General features: G+C 49.2%; 2 protein-coding genes across 3 annotated transcripts; one reads left to right on the top strand and one right to left on the bottom strand.

The window, feature by feature from the left end:
• The first annotated feature begins 527 nt into the window (after positions 1-527).
• On the top strand, positions 528-1,609 carry LOC131272828 (prostaglandin F synthase 1-like). Its single transcript, XM_058274693.1, has 3 exons — positions 528-602; positions 674-841; positions 911-1,609. Exons 1-3 carry the CDS (start codon positions 528-530, stop codon positions 1,607-1,609), a joined length of 942 nt encoding a protein of 313 aa, XP_058130676.1.
• A 310-nt stretch (positions 1,610-1,919) lies between these two features.
• LOC131272820 (plexin-B) lies at positions 1,920-14,372 on the bottom strand. Of its 2 annotated transcripts, XM_058274683.1 has the most exons (12): positions 14,270-14,300; positions 13,442-14,133; positions 11,930-13,027; positions 11,627-11,858; positions 11,161-11,552; positions 9,495-10,301; positions 7,598-9,326; positions 6,977-7,523; positions 4,278-5,739; positions 3,577-3,756; positions 3,397-3,481; positions 1,920-3,299 (listed from the first exon to the last, which is right to left on the bottom strand). In XM_058274683.1, the coding sequence occupies exons 3-12, from the start codon at positions 12,836-12,838 to the stop codon at positions 3,265-3,267; spliced, it is 6,378 nt and encodes a 2,125-aa protein (XP_058130666.1). In that variant the 5' UTR covers positions 12,839-13,027; positions 13,442-14,133; positions 14,270-14,300; the 3' UTR covers positions 1,920-3,264. The 2 variants fall into 2 exon arrangements, with proteins under 2 accessions (XP_058130666.1, XP_058130665.1); XM_058274682.1 differs by having other exon boundaries at positions 13,442-14,372.
• Positions 14,373-14,473: the final 101 nt, after the last annotated feature.

The following is a 14,473-nucleotide window of genomic DNA, read 5'->3' as shown; positions in this document are numbered from 1 at the left end:
GTCGCAATGTGATGATTAGCGGGTCAAAAGCGTGCAAGGTTGTGTGAAACACAGTAAAGTCTGGTCAAATAAGACTTCGTCATTGTGCGTATCTGGAAAGTTAACAATCTATTATTTTTTTAAATATAACGAATATAACGAATTTACTATGACAATACACAAAAGTATCAAAAATTTAATCGTGTATCGTGTGTTAAATCTATTGATTTAACTCATAATTATCTTGACCACTGACGCATAAGGTAATGAAAATTAACCGATAAATAACTAGTCTACATTGTCTCTAGTTGCCATTTCAATTAGAATCAAAAGACTCCAGAACTCTCTTTGCGCTCGGTTCTAGACGATAACCGTAGCTATTATCGTACAAGTAAACCACATTTCGGACTCGTATCCCGTTTGCCGGATGCTTTGCGGTTTGGTTTGTCTTGCTATAAATTGTCTTGCAAAGCATTGCAGGCTCTCAGTCGTTCTTACGTTGTTTCCAAAGTGTGTAGGAATATTATTTTTGTGAAACCTTCTGCAACATGTCCCGCAAGGCTCCAACCGTTACGCTGAACGATGGATATCAGATGCCAGTTCTCGGACTCGGCACGTACAAAGTGAGTGGTTTGTGAATGTTCTGTGAATAGTGTTCTATAATTTATCTTCTCTGGCCGTAACCTTGCTTTAGTTACGAGGACCGCAGTGTGTGGACGCGGTGAAGACGGCCATAGATGCTGGCTACCGGCACATCGATACCGCCTACCTTTACCAGAACGAGGCCGAAGTTGGGCAGGCTGTTCGAGAAAAGATCGAAGATGGTACCATCAAGCGTGAGGATATTTTCATCACCACAAAGGTTGGATCTAAAATGGGAAATTTAAATGTTTCGAGCGATCACAAAGTATAAGTGTATGGAATCTTGCAGCTTTGGAATACATCACACGAACCGGAAAAGGTCCGCGAAGCGTTCGATACCTCGCTGGCCGCCCTGAAGCTCGATTACGTCGATCTTTATTTGATCCACTCCCCGCTCAGCTCCACCGTGGACGCAAACGGAGAAACGGTGTTCACGCATGTGGACTACGTGGACACATGGCGAGCGATGGAGAAGCTGCTCGAGACGGGTCGCGTCCGCAGCATCGGTGTGTCCAACTTCAACAGTGAACAGCTAACGCGGGTCATCGAACACGGCACCATCAAACCGGTCACGAATCAGGTCGAATGCCACGTCCGCTTGAACCAGAAGAAGCTGATCAAGTTCTGCAAGGACCGTGCGATCGTTGTGACGGCGTACAGCCCGCTCGTTCGACCGAGTGCCACGCTCGGGTTGGACAGTGGCACTTCTCCCGCGAGCGCCTTCGACGATGCCCGTGTGGTGGCCGTTGCTGAACGGTACGGGAAAACCCCGGCCCAGGTTCTACTGCGCTACCTCGTCGATATCGGCACGGTGCCGATTCCCAAGTCCGGCAACGCAGAACGCATCCGACAAAATCTGGACATTTTCGACTTTGCGCTAACGCCGGAGGAGATTCGCTCGTTGGACGACCTGCACACCGGACAGCGATTGGTCAAGTTGGAGGCGCTCGCCGCACATCCGTTCTATCCCTTCGCTGCCGAGTTCTGAGCAACCGATACTAATCGGGATTGTCGAACAATTGGCGAGTTGCTGATAACAAACTAACAAGTACATAAAAACCTTATCTTTTCTTGTTCGGCTTTCGATTCGGTGTTAATAGTATCAATAAAGTCGAACACCATCGTGTTAGATGAATGTACCTTATCGCTTATCTATTATTACTTTTTTACGCTAGCATAAGGAACACCAAACCCATCCGAATTACGCCCCGTGTGGCCGATGCTTTGTTTTATCGCTACAAAGTTTGGTTCTTTTAAAAAAAAAAGTTATACGGAAAAATAATTCAATAAAACCACCATAGACTGTGTATTTGTATCACTTTCATATTCATCATCAGACGGAATTGATTTATTTACACACTGTGTACGTTAGTTCGCTTTCCACACCTTCCACGCCCAGAGTGTCGCCGTTTTTTTGTTCCTGCATACCACCACTTTCCTCTTCCCTAGTTGTCGTGAACTGCTACTGCTCTCTTTTTTGTTTCCATTTCATTTGTATATTAATTCGATCAGTCACATTTTCTCTTGTCTTTCTTCCATGTGGTTTTTAATGTATTTTTTCTGTTTAATTCAATTTACTCTGTCTGCTTTTTCTTCTGTTCTGGTTGAATTGTTTTACCTTATCACTGTTTTTTTGTTGTTTTTTTAGTTCACCCTATTAACTTCCTTCCTAATTCTGACTATAATCTGTTATCTCTTTTGCCTTTATCCCTTTCGCCAGTGACGTGATTCACTTCGGTTTGTTTTGTTCCGGTTTCAGATCGGCGTGAGTATATATAGTCGGAGATTCTATTCCATTGCGTTTTCCGTTTCGCTTTTGCTTAATTCTGTTGCAGTTTAAAAAATAACTCCGGTCAGAGATAATTAAGTGTGGCTGGAGAAAAAACTTATAATCTATCCATTTTTTTAAAATGCCTTGGGGGGCCCTTTTACAACGAGATGGACCCCCGTCTGTCTAATGTTACAATCGTACCCTACCCGGCTGCTTTCTTCCATCGTGCACATGTGGGAATACGATCGAGGGGCGTGACGGGGGGATTGGAGGAATAGTGACGATGAGAGAGCTAGACAGCGCACTCGAGCGCGAGTGAGTATATCGCATTTTTTTTTAAATTTGTTTCGTTTCGTTTGTTTTCCGCTTCTTGCTTTTTGTTGAACACTATAAATAAATGGACATAACACGTCCCATCCGTGCACCGTGTTTTCTGCACCTCCTATCCTCGTTTCACACGGTCGCGCGTCACTCACTGCTTTGCTTTCACTAGGCTGAGACATCTGTCGGGTCCAGAACCGGAGCCGGCAGATTAAGTAGAGTACTGCTATTTAAACTATTAAATGCTTCCTTACATGCACCGTTTTCGGATGGTGGTGCATAACTACCTGTAATACCTCTTCTTATCGCTCGGCGTTGCTTCGAACGGGCCCGTCGCGGAAAAAGTACGAATCGAAGACGGAAGAGCACGTTGTTTCTGTTTCTTGTTAATTCAAGGTTTTTTTTGTTTGTTTTTTTGTTTTATATCCTTTCACTATAATTCACGCAGTTTTGTCGTATGCTGTCTTTTTTAAAATATGGCCATTCTTTAAAAAATGCCGTTTCGTCCTCGTCGTCGTCATCGTCCTCATAGTCCCGGTCGGCATTTGTTGTTATTCATAATAATCAATCGTTTTGCACTCATCATCTATGAAAAGCAGGAAAAAAAGAGAAGATTATTATTATTATTGAAGCCTAAAGGTAACGGAGATCCACTTCATGCAAGCAAAACAGTTTCAACCTACCTTCTAATGTGGCTGCGACGAGGTCGAGCTTATGGGATAAATGCAACTTGCTTGCAGTCATGTCCATTTCTAATACTTCTTTTATCTATGAATATATTAGAGATGAACAAAAAAATCAATATGTTGACTTAGTTTGCGACCAGGTTACAAAAACTCGGCGACGAATCGAATGCCACTTACCTGTGGACGATACTTGCTAACATAAATATAAAGTTCCTTCAGTGCTGCGAGCGTATCAAACTGCTGCTGATGGATGGATAACCTTTGCATGGCGCTGCGCATCTCCTGATCGCTGATCTGAGGCATCATGGCAATGTCGGCGTAGAAATTGGAAACCATCTCCCGGTACTGAGGTAAGTCCTAAAATTGAGACAATTATATAATGTTAGAATAAAGTTGAAGGATGATTCTTCACATTTATTATAATGCCATCAACTCGACTAAACCTACACCTTATTCAAACAATTGTCATACAGATTCAAACATTAATTATTTCATCAATCGTTTTTAAAAACTGTTACAAGCGGCACGATCGACTTCCGTGGGTATTTGGTCGAGGGTTTATAGCATTTAGCATGGCCAAAGTAGACCCTTTTGCATGTAATAATCCATGGAGTTTGTATCGGAAAAACTTGTAGTCCACACATTCTTCGCTAATGCAAAAAAGTCGATCCCCGATACCAGTTATGGTATTACCAAATTATCTGTATGCAAAGCTGCTTCGTCCTATAGAAGTGCATTCATATGCTTAAAGTATATTGTTTCTAAGATATGCTTCACGAAATTTGGCAGCCAACCAGTTACAAGTCGACGGATAACACCAATAATTTTCATCAATAAAGGAAAAGGCTCCTCCAGCGTACCATCTTCCGGGTACTTACCTTCGCAAAGAGCAACTTGTTCGAAGGTGAATCCTTCCCCAGCCGGTACTCGGTCGTGGAGCACGCGTCCATGAACGTCTGCGCGATCACGCTCAGGCACACGTCCACCGAGGGCGTCTTGTAGATGTCGAAGATGAAGTCGGGGTTCTTGATGAAGTTCACCCAGAAGCGCAACGGCAGGCTGTTCGACTTCCACGCGTGTATCACCTCCGGGTCGTGGATACCGTGATGGCGTGCGGCCGCATCGAGCAGATCGTACAGCCACTTGACGGCCGGCGGCAGCGCTTCGTTCACCGTCAGTATCGTCGCGAACAGATCGTCGACGAACTTCTGTATCGTGCCCTTCGTGGCCAGCAGGCGCGTCAGAAAGATCTCCGGTATTGCTTTGTGGTGGCTGCCACTACCCGGGCCGCCCCCGTACAAGGCCGCGTGAGCGGACGAAGACGACCCGTGCTGGTCGTATGACGACAGGGTCGAGAAGCGATCGTCCATCGGCTTCACCAGGTGGAAGACCCCCTGGGACTGTTGCTGCTGTTGTTGTTGCTGCTGCTGCTGCTGTTGTTGCTGCTGGAGCTGTTGTTGTTGCTGTTGTTGCTGATGGAGATGATGCTGGTGCGCCTGCTGGGAATGGTGATGATGATGGTGGCTCGCACTTCCGGCGAGCAGCGTGTCGGCGTTATGGGCTCCCATCGTGCCACTGCTGCCCGAGCCGCCGAGTGGCGACGCCGACGACAGATGGTGGTTGGAGGACGGTGGATTGTTGATGTAGTAGCAGTAGGGGAAAATGTGCCGCCCGGGCGTGTTGTAGCCATCGTGGGGCCGCGCGACCAGCGACATTACGGCCGACTCCTTCACGCCGTAGTGGGCGAGCGTGTTGAGGCGCTTCCACCCGTGGACGGTTTTCGTGGTGACGTCGTCGTCGCGCAGCACCAGATGGCCACCACGCCCGTGACGCCACTCGAGGTCCAGATCGTGCACGCTAGGGCGCAACGAGAAGGGCGTGTTTTTGAACAGCGCGTCCAAGATTTTGCCCTTCACCTGGCTGATCGTGTCGCAATCCAGCACCTTGCACTGCACCTTCTCGTCCAGATCGTCCTGGATGATGTGCAGCGTCACCAGGCTGTGCATGATCTGCTCGCGCAGAAGCCGATCCTCGCTCAGCGAGTAGCGTGCGTCGTGCGTCACCGCATCCACCAGCCCCTTCTCGATCTGGTGCTTGATGGCCTTGTACAGCAGGAACAGGGAGTTGCCGGCGTAGTTGCGCAGATAGTCGTACATGCACAGTGCCATGTAGTTCGTCAGCATCTTCTCGACGACGCTCTCCGTCCGGCGGAGCATGAGCTGCGGGTGCTTCGTCATGACCGACTTGTCGATCAGGCGCAACAGCAAACTTTTCAGAATGTCGGTCACGTAGTCCATCTGGTTCATTAGCACGATCATAAGCAAGGACGCCACGTTCACCCTTCGCGTGGAAAAGATAACAAAAAGGGAGAAAAACATCGTTAGTCATCTGTTACATGCTGACTGGAGTTAGTCACATTTAGCATCCAAGCAAGCTAAATAAAGGGCATTTCAACAATTGACGTACAGTCGGCCGCAAAATTGATCGTACACCTTCAACTATTTTACAATTTTAAGGTTATCCATAGAACATATAAATTCAAAACTGATGGATTTTTAAATATTGCATTCATGTTTTCATTTGATCTGAAAAAGATCTTCTTTAGTACAACCGATGTTTACAAAATAAAGCCAAATGCACCATTAATTGGAGCTATTGATCGGATTGAAGACAACTTGATTGAAATATAACGTTTAGGTCCTTTTTAGCTTGAACACTTAAGCACTTATTACAATCATCGAGCCATCGGTCCCCCAAGTTTTTTTGTCAACCACCGCGGGATACTATTCCATACACATTGTATGATGTTCAGTTCCCTATCGAACATTGACATCGGTCGATTCTTGTTCTTGTTATTAGGCTGCTGATGTTGAGGTCCGGTTTTTTGGAAGGTATTTTGACAAATTTAAGATTGAATCACTATCCTGCTGGATGCAGTAGTCACGAAGTAAAATCAATGTTTTCACGAGAAGCTGTTTCAGAATGTTCAAATATCCTATTTTGTCCATGATGGTATTGATGAAGTGCATAGTTTGAGATCCTTCAGCTGCAATCTTTATCTCACAAGGCTCCTTTCCCATCTGGGATGAATTCAACCTCTTATCTCAACATAGGTTCGAGAATGGCGGATTTATCTTAAGATATGTGTAAGCAATCAATAAAGTAAATCACGAATTGGTGGGATCAAAGTGACCCTTCACGAAATAGACTAGTCAGACTTGCATACAACGGTTAGCACAACTTTCAAAAGACAGAAATCATGGAACCGCCTATTCGAATTAATTAATATAAACATAAATAAAGCTGTATGCTCAATTTTGCGATGCCAAAACAGGCCGGTTTCATCAATTATCTTTGTATTAAAAATAAATGAACGTTATATTCGTTCATTTTTCTGATGCAAAAATAATCAGTAAAATGCAGTTTGAATAGCTCAATAAATAAAATTGCTTTAAGTCGACGTTTGCTCCAGTTATAAGATAAAAAAAACCATTCTCCTTTAGGTATACGCTAATTTTTGCGCCCGACTGTATAGGGAAACGTGAACGGTGTTAAGAATATTATAAATTAATCTTACTTGTCACGAATGCTGAACGTTTTCTGCGCCTCAAGCGTGTCGATAAACAGCAGCAGAAACACGCGGTTGTTGATCAGCTGCTCGAACATCACCATCGCCTGGTCATAGTTCGTGCGCTGGTGCGGATGCTGATGGTGATGCGGATGACCGTGATGACCGCCGGGCCCTCCACCAGCGCCCCCACCATGCAGCTTGGCACCGTTTGCCAGCAGCACCGGGTGGTCCGAGACGCCCGGGAAGAACACCTTCATTACGTAATTGACTAAGTCGAGGGTGGGCGTGCCGGCACTCTCGAGGTCGGCGGTCAGATCGGTCATGTCCGTCTGCAACTCAGCGAACGCCTGCTTGCACTCCATGCGCACATTGCTCTCGAGCGTGTCCATCTGGATCTGGATGCGCTTGTACTCCCGTTCCGCCTGCGTGCTCTTGCGCCGATAGATGAAGAGTATGATGAGCAGTGAGAAGACGAAAAAGATACCGCTCACGATAACCCCGAACAGGATGTGCGAAAATGCGTACGGTTTAATGAGATCGTACTTGATAAAACCTGCAACGGGGGTAAAGAGGGGTTAGATGGTTTGATTTTGATTGTTGGTATACACTTTGATGCCATCTTCTTACCGATAGGAAAACGTAGATTGCGCCCCACACGCACCACGACCAGGGGCAAGTCTTTCACGGTAGGAACTCCGTTTTCGTCCGTCGCCGCCGGCTGCTCCATTGGCGGCGTGCAGACGAGTTGCGTCGGCGCAAGGCTGGTCACGTTGCACTGCGCCATGCCGATCGTGACGTTCACGTCCGTCTCGTCGCTGGCCGCATTCAGGTGCTCACCTTCGATCACGAGCGTGTCACCCTTGTACATCTTGACCGCATTCGGGAACGGCTGGTACACGGGATCTTCCACGTACACGATCGACGACCGTAGGTTCTGGAAGTGCTTCGGTAGATTGCGCACCGACAGCACGCTGTCCATGAGGAAGTTGATCTGCAGCAGCAACTGCAACTGCTGGTCGGACGGATGGTATAGTGGGGCGGCGGATGTGGCTGCCGGAGCCCCCGGACCCGAGGTGGACGTTAGTGAATACTGAGATGGCAGTAAAAGTGGCATGCCCCCGGCACCGGCCGTAGTCTGGATTGGTGTGCGTCCGTCGGCCGAGACGAAGCCAGCGAACATCTTCTGCGGAGAGTAGTCAGCACCACCAGCGGCCGTTAGGGCGGAAAAGTTGCGTTGCTGAAGCTGCTGCTGCTGCAGCAGGGCCCAAGCTTCGCGGACGGACGGCGAGGGACATTCCATTTGATTGGAATTCAGCACAACACAGGTGGACCGATTGAGCCGTTCGTCGTTCAGATACACCTCGATGTCGGGGGCTTGAATCGCATCCAGATTGGTTCCGTGCACGGTCATCATGCGGCCACCGCTGAGGAAACTCTTCAGCGGTTTAATCTGCATGATCTTCGGATCGACGGTGTAGTTGTACACGCTGCACGTTTCGTACCGGCTGTGGTACGTCCCGGCAGCACCATACGGGGAACCGACGCGCGAACGTTCTCCAGCGGAATTGCTACCCGCGCTGCACGAAAGTGTCCTATTCGCGCCATCGATGCGCAGCGTCAGGATACGAATGTGTTCCGGTGAGCGAGCCGCCGACGTGACGCACGTTAGCCGACTCGACGACGCTTGCGTCCGGTTGATGCGGCACTCGTAATCGTCCAGATAGGCGACCGCCGCCGTACCCACGTTCAGATGCTTCCCAATAATGGCCAGCTTCGTACCGCCGGATTGCGGACCCATCGTTGGGCTTAAGCCTTCCAGCTGCACGTCCCGGTACCGGAATTCTACGCTCGACATCGTGAAACCCGCCTCGTTGCCTACCTTCACCGGGGCAGACATTTCCGCCTGCACCGGCCCCGTGCGGCACTCGATGCGTACCGATATTTCGTACCGTTCCAGCTCGCATGGTACGTCGCCGATGTGAATGCGACCGCGCACGTCCTCCTCCCGGATGCCCAGATTGCTGCCCTCGATCGTAACCAACGTGCCGCCCTCGATCGGACCGCTCAGCGGTTTGATCAGGTCGATCCGTGGCCTCGGGCAGCCCCCGTCGATACCACCCCGCATCATAAGGCCCGCGTCAACGCACGTTTCATTGTAGCTGCACTGCTGGCCACACCAAGTGCACTGGTACTTTGGGTCACGCGTCACGCACAAACTGCAGTCGGCATGGTCCCGATGCGAGCCCAGTATCTCGCATTTGTACAGCACCACCGTTACCGTGTCGATATAATGGTTCCGGTTCCAGTTTACGTCGACCGTCGCTTCGTACTCGTTGGTAGCCGCTTCGTACGAATACTGCAAAACAATGTCGAACAGCGAAAAACAAGTTGTAAATTTTTGCAACAGAAAGAAAGTGGAAAAATACGGTAATTGAATCGTAGGATTCTTAATTTATAAAAGCCGTCATATTGAATTTTTTAATTGACTTTTGCTAGCTTCAGTTTCCAATCCAGTTTCACTTACCAGTGTTTTCTCGCAAACGATATACTTGTTCGCCTCAACCCTTGCCGGCAGCACCATGTGGGCCCCTTCGATGTTGACCGTGCACAGGAAACCCGTGTGTGCACTCTGCGGCCGGGGCAAGTTCTCGATCTCCAGCCGTATCTCCTTCGGTACCTTGTTCGGCAGCAGAATGGGACCCGCGCGTTGCTTCAACCGTGGGCAGGAGCCCTCGTTCTGCACGATGTTGGCCGAGTTGCGGCAGGACGTCGTGTTGAACGCGCACCGATTGTCGTAGATACACCAGTGGCAACCCCAGTTGCTGACCAAACACTTCCGGCAGGTATCGTGGCGCGTGCAGTCGTAGAAGGCGAAGCTGCGCGACACAAAGTCCTTGTTCGTTTCCGAGCTGCGTACACTCAGCGGAACCAGCACGTGATCCTGCCCGTCGCCAATCGTGGGTCGCTCGTTAACCGGTGGTGTCGTACACAGTAGGCCCTCCTTCGTGACGTTAGCGTCGATCGGGGTGGCGTTACCGAACACGCACCGATACTGGGCGTTGTGTGGCAGCTCCGGAAGCGTTTTGATCACCAGCCGCACGACGGACATTTGCCCGATCGGCACTCGGTCGGGAGCTACCATTTCGAAGTCGATACACTGTTGCCCGGTGCCGATGGAGAGCCACCGGGCGGCACTTGTGTCCTTCTGGCATGCCGTCCGAACGGTACAGCGTTTTTCCAGCGAACACCAGCCACAGTACGGATCACGCGATTCCAAACAGGCGGAACAGTTGCTGAACGTACCGCAGTGTTCTACCTTCAGTTTGATAACCTGTTAATTAAGTGGAAGGAAACACAAATAGACATCATTAATTTATTTTTTCAGATCATTTACATTTTTGGAATAATGCTGTAATGTAAATGTAAATAAAACGAGGTTTAGATGGTTTTTAATCCATTTCATGCAGCACACGCACGATTCTTATTGCTATTTTTTCAAATTCGAAGGATTCCAGCATTGTATTGGACTAAAGGAGACTGGTTTGTATATTTGATAGAATAATTGACCAATGAAAATAATTAAACGGATCGAGATCGGGTGAATTGGCAGACCAGTTTTTCTGGATAAAAAAAATCAATTAAATTTACCCATTATCAGATATGAATTTTTAGACACCGTATCATTTTATCCTAATAGTTTTTCCCAACCTATTGAAGAATGTATACCGTTGACGGTACTGACTTTGGATAAAAGCCAGCGGTATTTTTATTTTTGGCCATTTTGCAACATACTCCCCTAAACCATGCCGGGGAAGGGGGTTTGTAACCAATCCGCTACAGGACAAGTGGCATTCATCGAACAAGACAATGCCAACGTGCCACGAGAGCATTATTTCATCTCAACCCGGGACTATTTAATTTTGTATTAAATATGAACAATGAATGACAATAACACAACAACAAATGTTATGTCCTGTGTAAACACATTAGAATGTTTAAAAAATATGTAGAAAGTGTGTGGACTGAAAAATGTGTATTAGAATATACTGGACACAGTTTCTTGGGACTGTTTCATTATTTCTTGTACAACTCGGGAAAAAACAGAAATTTTTCAAAAAATCCCAACGAGTTAAAGCACTTTTAAAGAATTATTTAAGACAAGTCACATTCGATAAGCAGAGCCTACTTACACTTCGTTCGGAAAGCACATACAAATGGTCGTTCGTCGGGGCAAACATCGTGTCGGGAAGAATCGTCAACGCATCCTGGTCCACCTCGAGCCGTTCGTATTCGCCCGCTTCCCTGCCGGACAGCAGCACCTTCCGGATCCAACCATCGTTACTACCGACGAACGCGAGCGTATGCGGTCCAATGTTCGTGACGGCGATCGACGTCAGGGCAACCCCTTCGCCGAACGCAAACCGTGCCGAAGCGATCACCGGCGTTACTCCGCTGATCTTAAGCCCGACGTGGCAGAAGCTAAAGATGTTACCGAGGGAACCCGCCACCGGACACTTCCCGTCGTTGATGGTACCGGAAATGTAACCCAAATTGCGATCCTTAATCGTGCCGTTGAAACAAGCTGGAAGATGAAGAGATGCATGTTAGTGAGTTTCCCTCCCGTTGGCAAGGTTCGTTTCGTTGACGATACTTTACAGTGAATGTTTTCGTTGAAGACCTCCTCGATGTCCTTCAGGCTGTACATGCAAATGGCTGAGCGATTCTGTGGTTCATCGGTGATTTCTTTCGATGGCGAAAATACGGCAACGAGCAGATAGTCATCCCGCTTAATGCCGATATCGTTGCTGAGCTTCTGGCCAGCCTGGGCCAGCTTGGCGTCCCGCAGGATGTTGTAATCCGTTCCGTTGACCATGCACGTAATTGTTACCTGAAAAATGCAGTCGGAACCGTGTTATCGAACCCATCGAGTGAACGTTTGTCAGTGATTTCTCCCCTTACCTCCGTGTAGCTGTCGTAGTTCGGATCATTGACGCATATCCTTGCCAACCGTGTCACGTACCCCGCCTCGTCGGCCAAGTGGGACTTCTTCTGTACGAGCACAAAATAAGCGTACTCGGTGCTATTGAAGCCGTATACGTAGTTCACTAGAAAGTGGTCCCGGTACTTGACGTCGATGTTGATGTTGGACTGTTGGATCGAAAACTCGGCGTAGGTCAGATCGTCCAGCCGACGGGATGAAATGGCCGGCACATCGTGTCGATAGTCGCCCACGTTGGTGAACGTGGTACCGACGTACATGATGTCTTCCTTCTTCCACGACTGATACCGGCTCGGGCCGATGAACGCGTACGTCGTCGAGCGCTCGTCGTTTGCCGCCAGCGCTACCTCGATCGGTTTCGCCGAGTCCGGGAAACGCCCGCTCAGGTAGTAGATTTCGCACGCCCCTTGGTGGACACTTCCGCACGCGATCAGCGTGTCCCCGTCCCGGTTGTACAGCAGCACCTTGTTCACGTTGTCCGTTTCCACGCTGTCCTGCACGTCCGACGGGCAGCCGGCCGCGTGACATTGGGCCGAGTCCAGCTTCGGCCCGGTCGATGCCTCCTTCAGCAGCGCCAGATTCTCGTTCAGCTGCAGGATACGGTTGGTGGCACCGGCGTAAAACATTCGCCTGATCGGATCGTACGTGAGGTGCGTAAAGCGAGCCACCGTCCCGTTCGGCAGGCTGTACCGGGCGACGATGTCGTCCAGCGCCCGCGAGTGTGCATACTGCTGCTGCCCCTGGCCACCGTGACCACGGCCGAACGTGTCGCCTGTTTGTTGTTTTCCCTTCAGCACAGCATCCAGCGGAAGCATGCCACCGACCAGTCCGAGCAGTACGAGTCGCACGATTAGCAGTGCCAAACTCATGCTGCGAGTGTGTATTATGTGGTGACTGTTTCTATTTTTCCCCCCTGTTACTTCACTGTCTTTCACCAGCCAAGCAAAGAAGCCAGCAGCAAGCGTTCGCAGAAGGCAGAGAATCCGCCTGCTTCGCTGCTTCGCTTGCTTTGCGTAAATATCACCACTCCGGCAGGGAAGAACGGGAATAATACAATTCTGAAAGGATATCGCGTATACACATACGCAAGCGCACACACGCCAAAATATGCGCACACACACACACGCATTCACACACCCCCACACAGCGGCGGTAGCAGGAGCACATTCACACACGCGCGTACGGGAAAATCGAAAAAGAACATTAGCAAATGCTGCTTGATGCGAAACGACGGCGGCGGCGGCGGCGGCGGCGGTTGGGGGTGGGTAAAATAAGGAGAATGTCGTGCGTGTTTGCGGGGGAGGAACGGATGGGAACAAAGGAGGCGATGAAGGAGGGTAGCTCTAAGTATGCTTTGTGCAGCGACAAACCCCTTGACAAAAACGAAAACTCGAAGGGATAACAATGATTGGGTGCTTATGAGCTTTTAGTGGTTCCCCCCAGCCGTCGCAACTTATTTGGAATGCACATACCTATTATGTGAATGTTGTTTTTTTCGCTTTCTCGCCCTCTCTGTTTCACGCGCTCGTTTTCTCTTGCACTATTTCTCTTTTCCTTCCGACCCTTTTTTTATTCTATCGGACGAAATGCAGCACGCAGAGAAATGCTGCACCGCTGCAAGTGCCACCCGTCGTTGCGGCTGGCGTCAGGCTGCAGCAGCGCGGAGTCCCCGTCGTCCCGGTCGTCCTCGTCGTCGTCGTCGTCGTCGTCTGCGCCGTCGTCGAGTGGCCGCCGTCTTGTTCGTACGGTTTGCTAGCGTTAATTATCCAACGGTGGGCTGTTCCTCCGCTCGTTGCATCCATTACGATACGCACAGTTCCATGTTCACCATACCACCCGCGCACCTGCACACACTGTACACTGCTGGTTCCCGCAGACTGGAATCGGCTAACTACCGTCGTCGGAAGCGAAAAGTGAACTGTGCACACTCCGATGAGACACCGCCAAATGAGACCCACAAAAACCAAACCGGGTAATCACACTCCGGATACACAATTGACCCGAAAACGAAGGCAAAACGAACGGAAAAGAATTCTGCTTTCACACTCAATTTCACGCGAACGGGCCCCCGTCTTGCGTTGTGTGTCTTGTGTCTTCTTAGTAGGCGGCCGCCATCTTGCTGCCCCTCGTACACGAATCGCTGGCTAACTTGGGACGGCTGCTCCTGAAAGGGAACGGGATTCGCGAAATTGTCGCTTGGAAAACGGGCACCACACGCGCACTCCACGCGTAACCGATGGCGTTAGCGATTGTCTGCACGATGCGCCCTACCGTGGCCACTGAATTAACCGATTTCATACATGAAAACACCGAAAAAAGTGGCACCGTCTCTGGTTACACACGTTTCTTTTTCTTTTATTTGTTTATGGCCCAAACTTGTTTATGACAAGATTAATAGATTCTTTCTTTCTTTCTCTCCTTCCTGCCCACAGCACAATGCTTTTTCTCTCTTCTCTTCAAACTGTCAGAATTCAACGAATGGACGCGCTTCTGTTCGTGTGCTT

This window comes from Anopheles coustani, chromosome 3, assembly GCF_943734705.1.
Source record: "Anopheles coustani chromosome 3, idAnoCousDA_361_x.2, whole genome shotgun sequence".
NCBI classification, from domain to species: domain Eukaryota; kingdom Metazoa; phylum Arthropoda; class Insecta; order Diptera; family Culicidae; genus Anopheles; species Anopheles coustani.
This window is presented reverse-complemented; position numbering and strand designations above follow the sequence as displayed.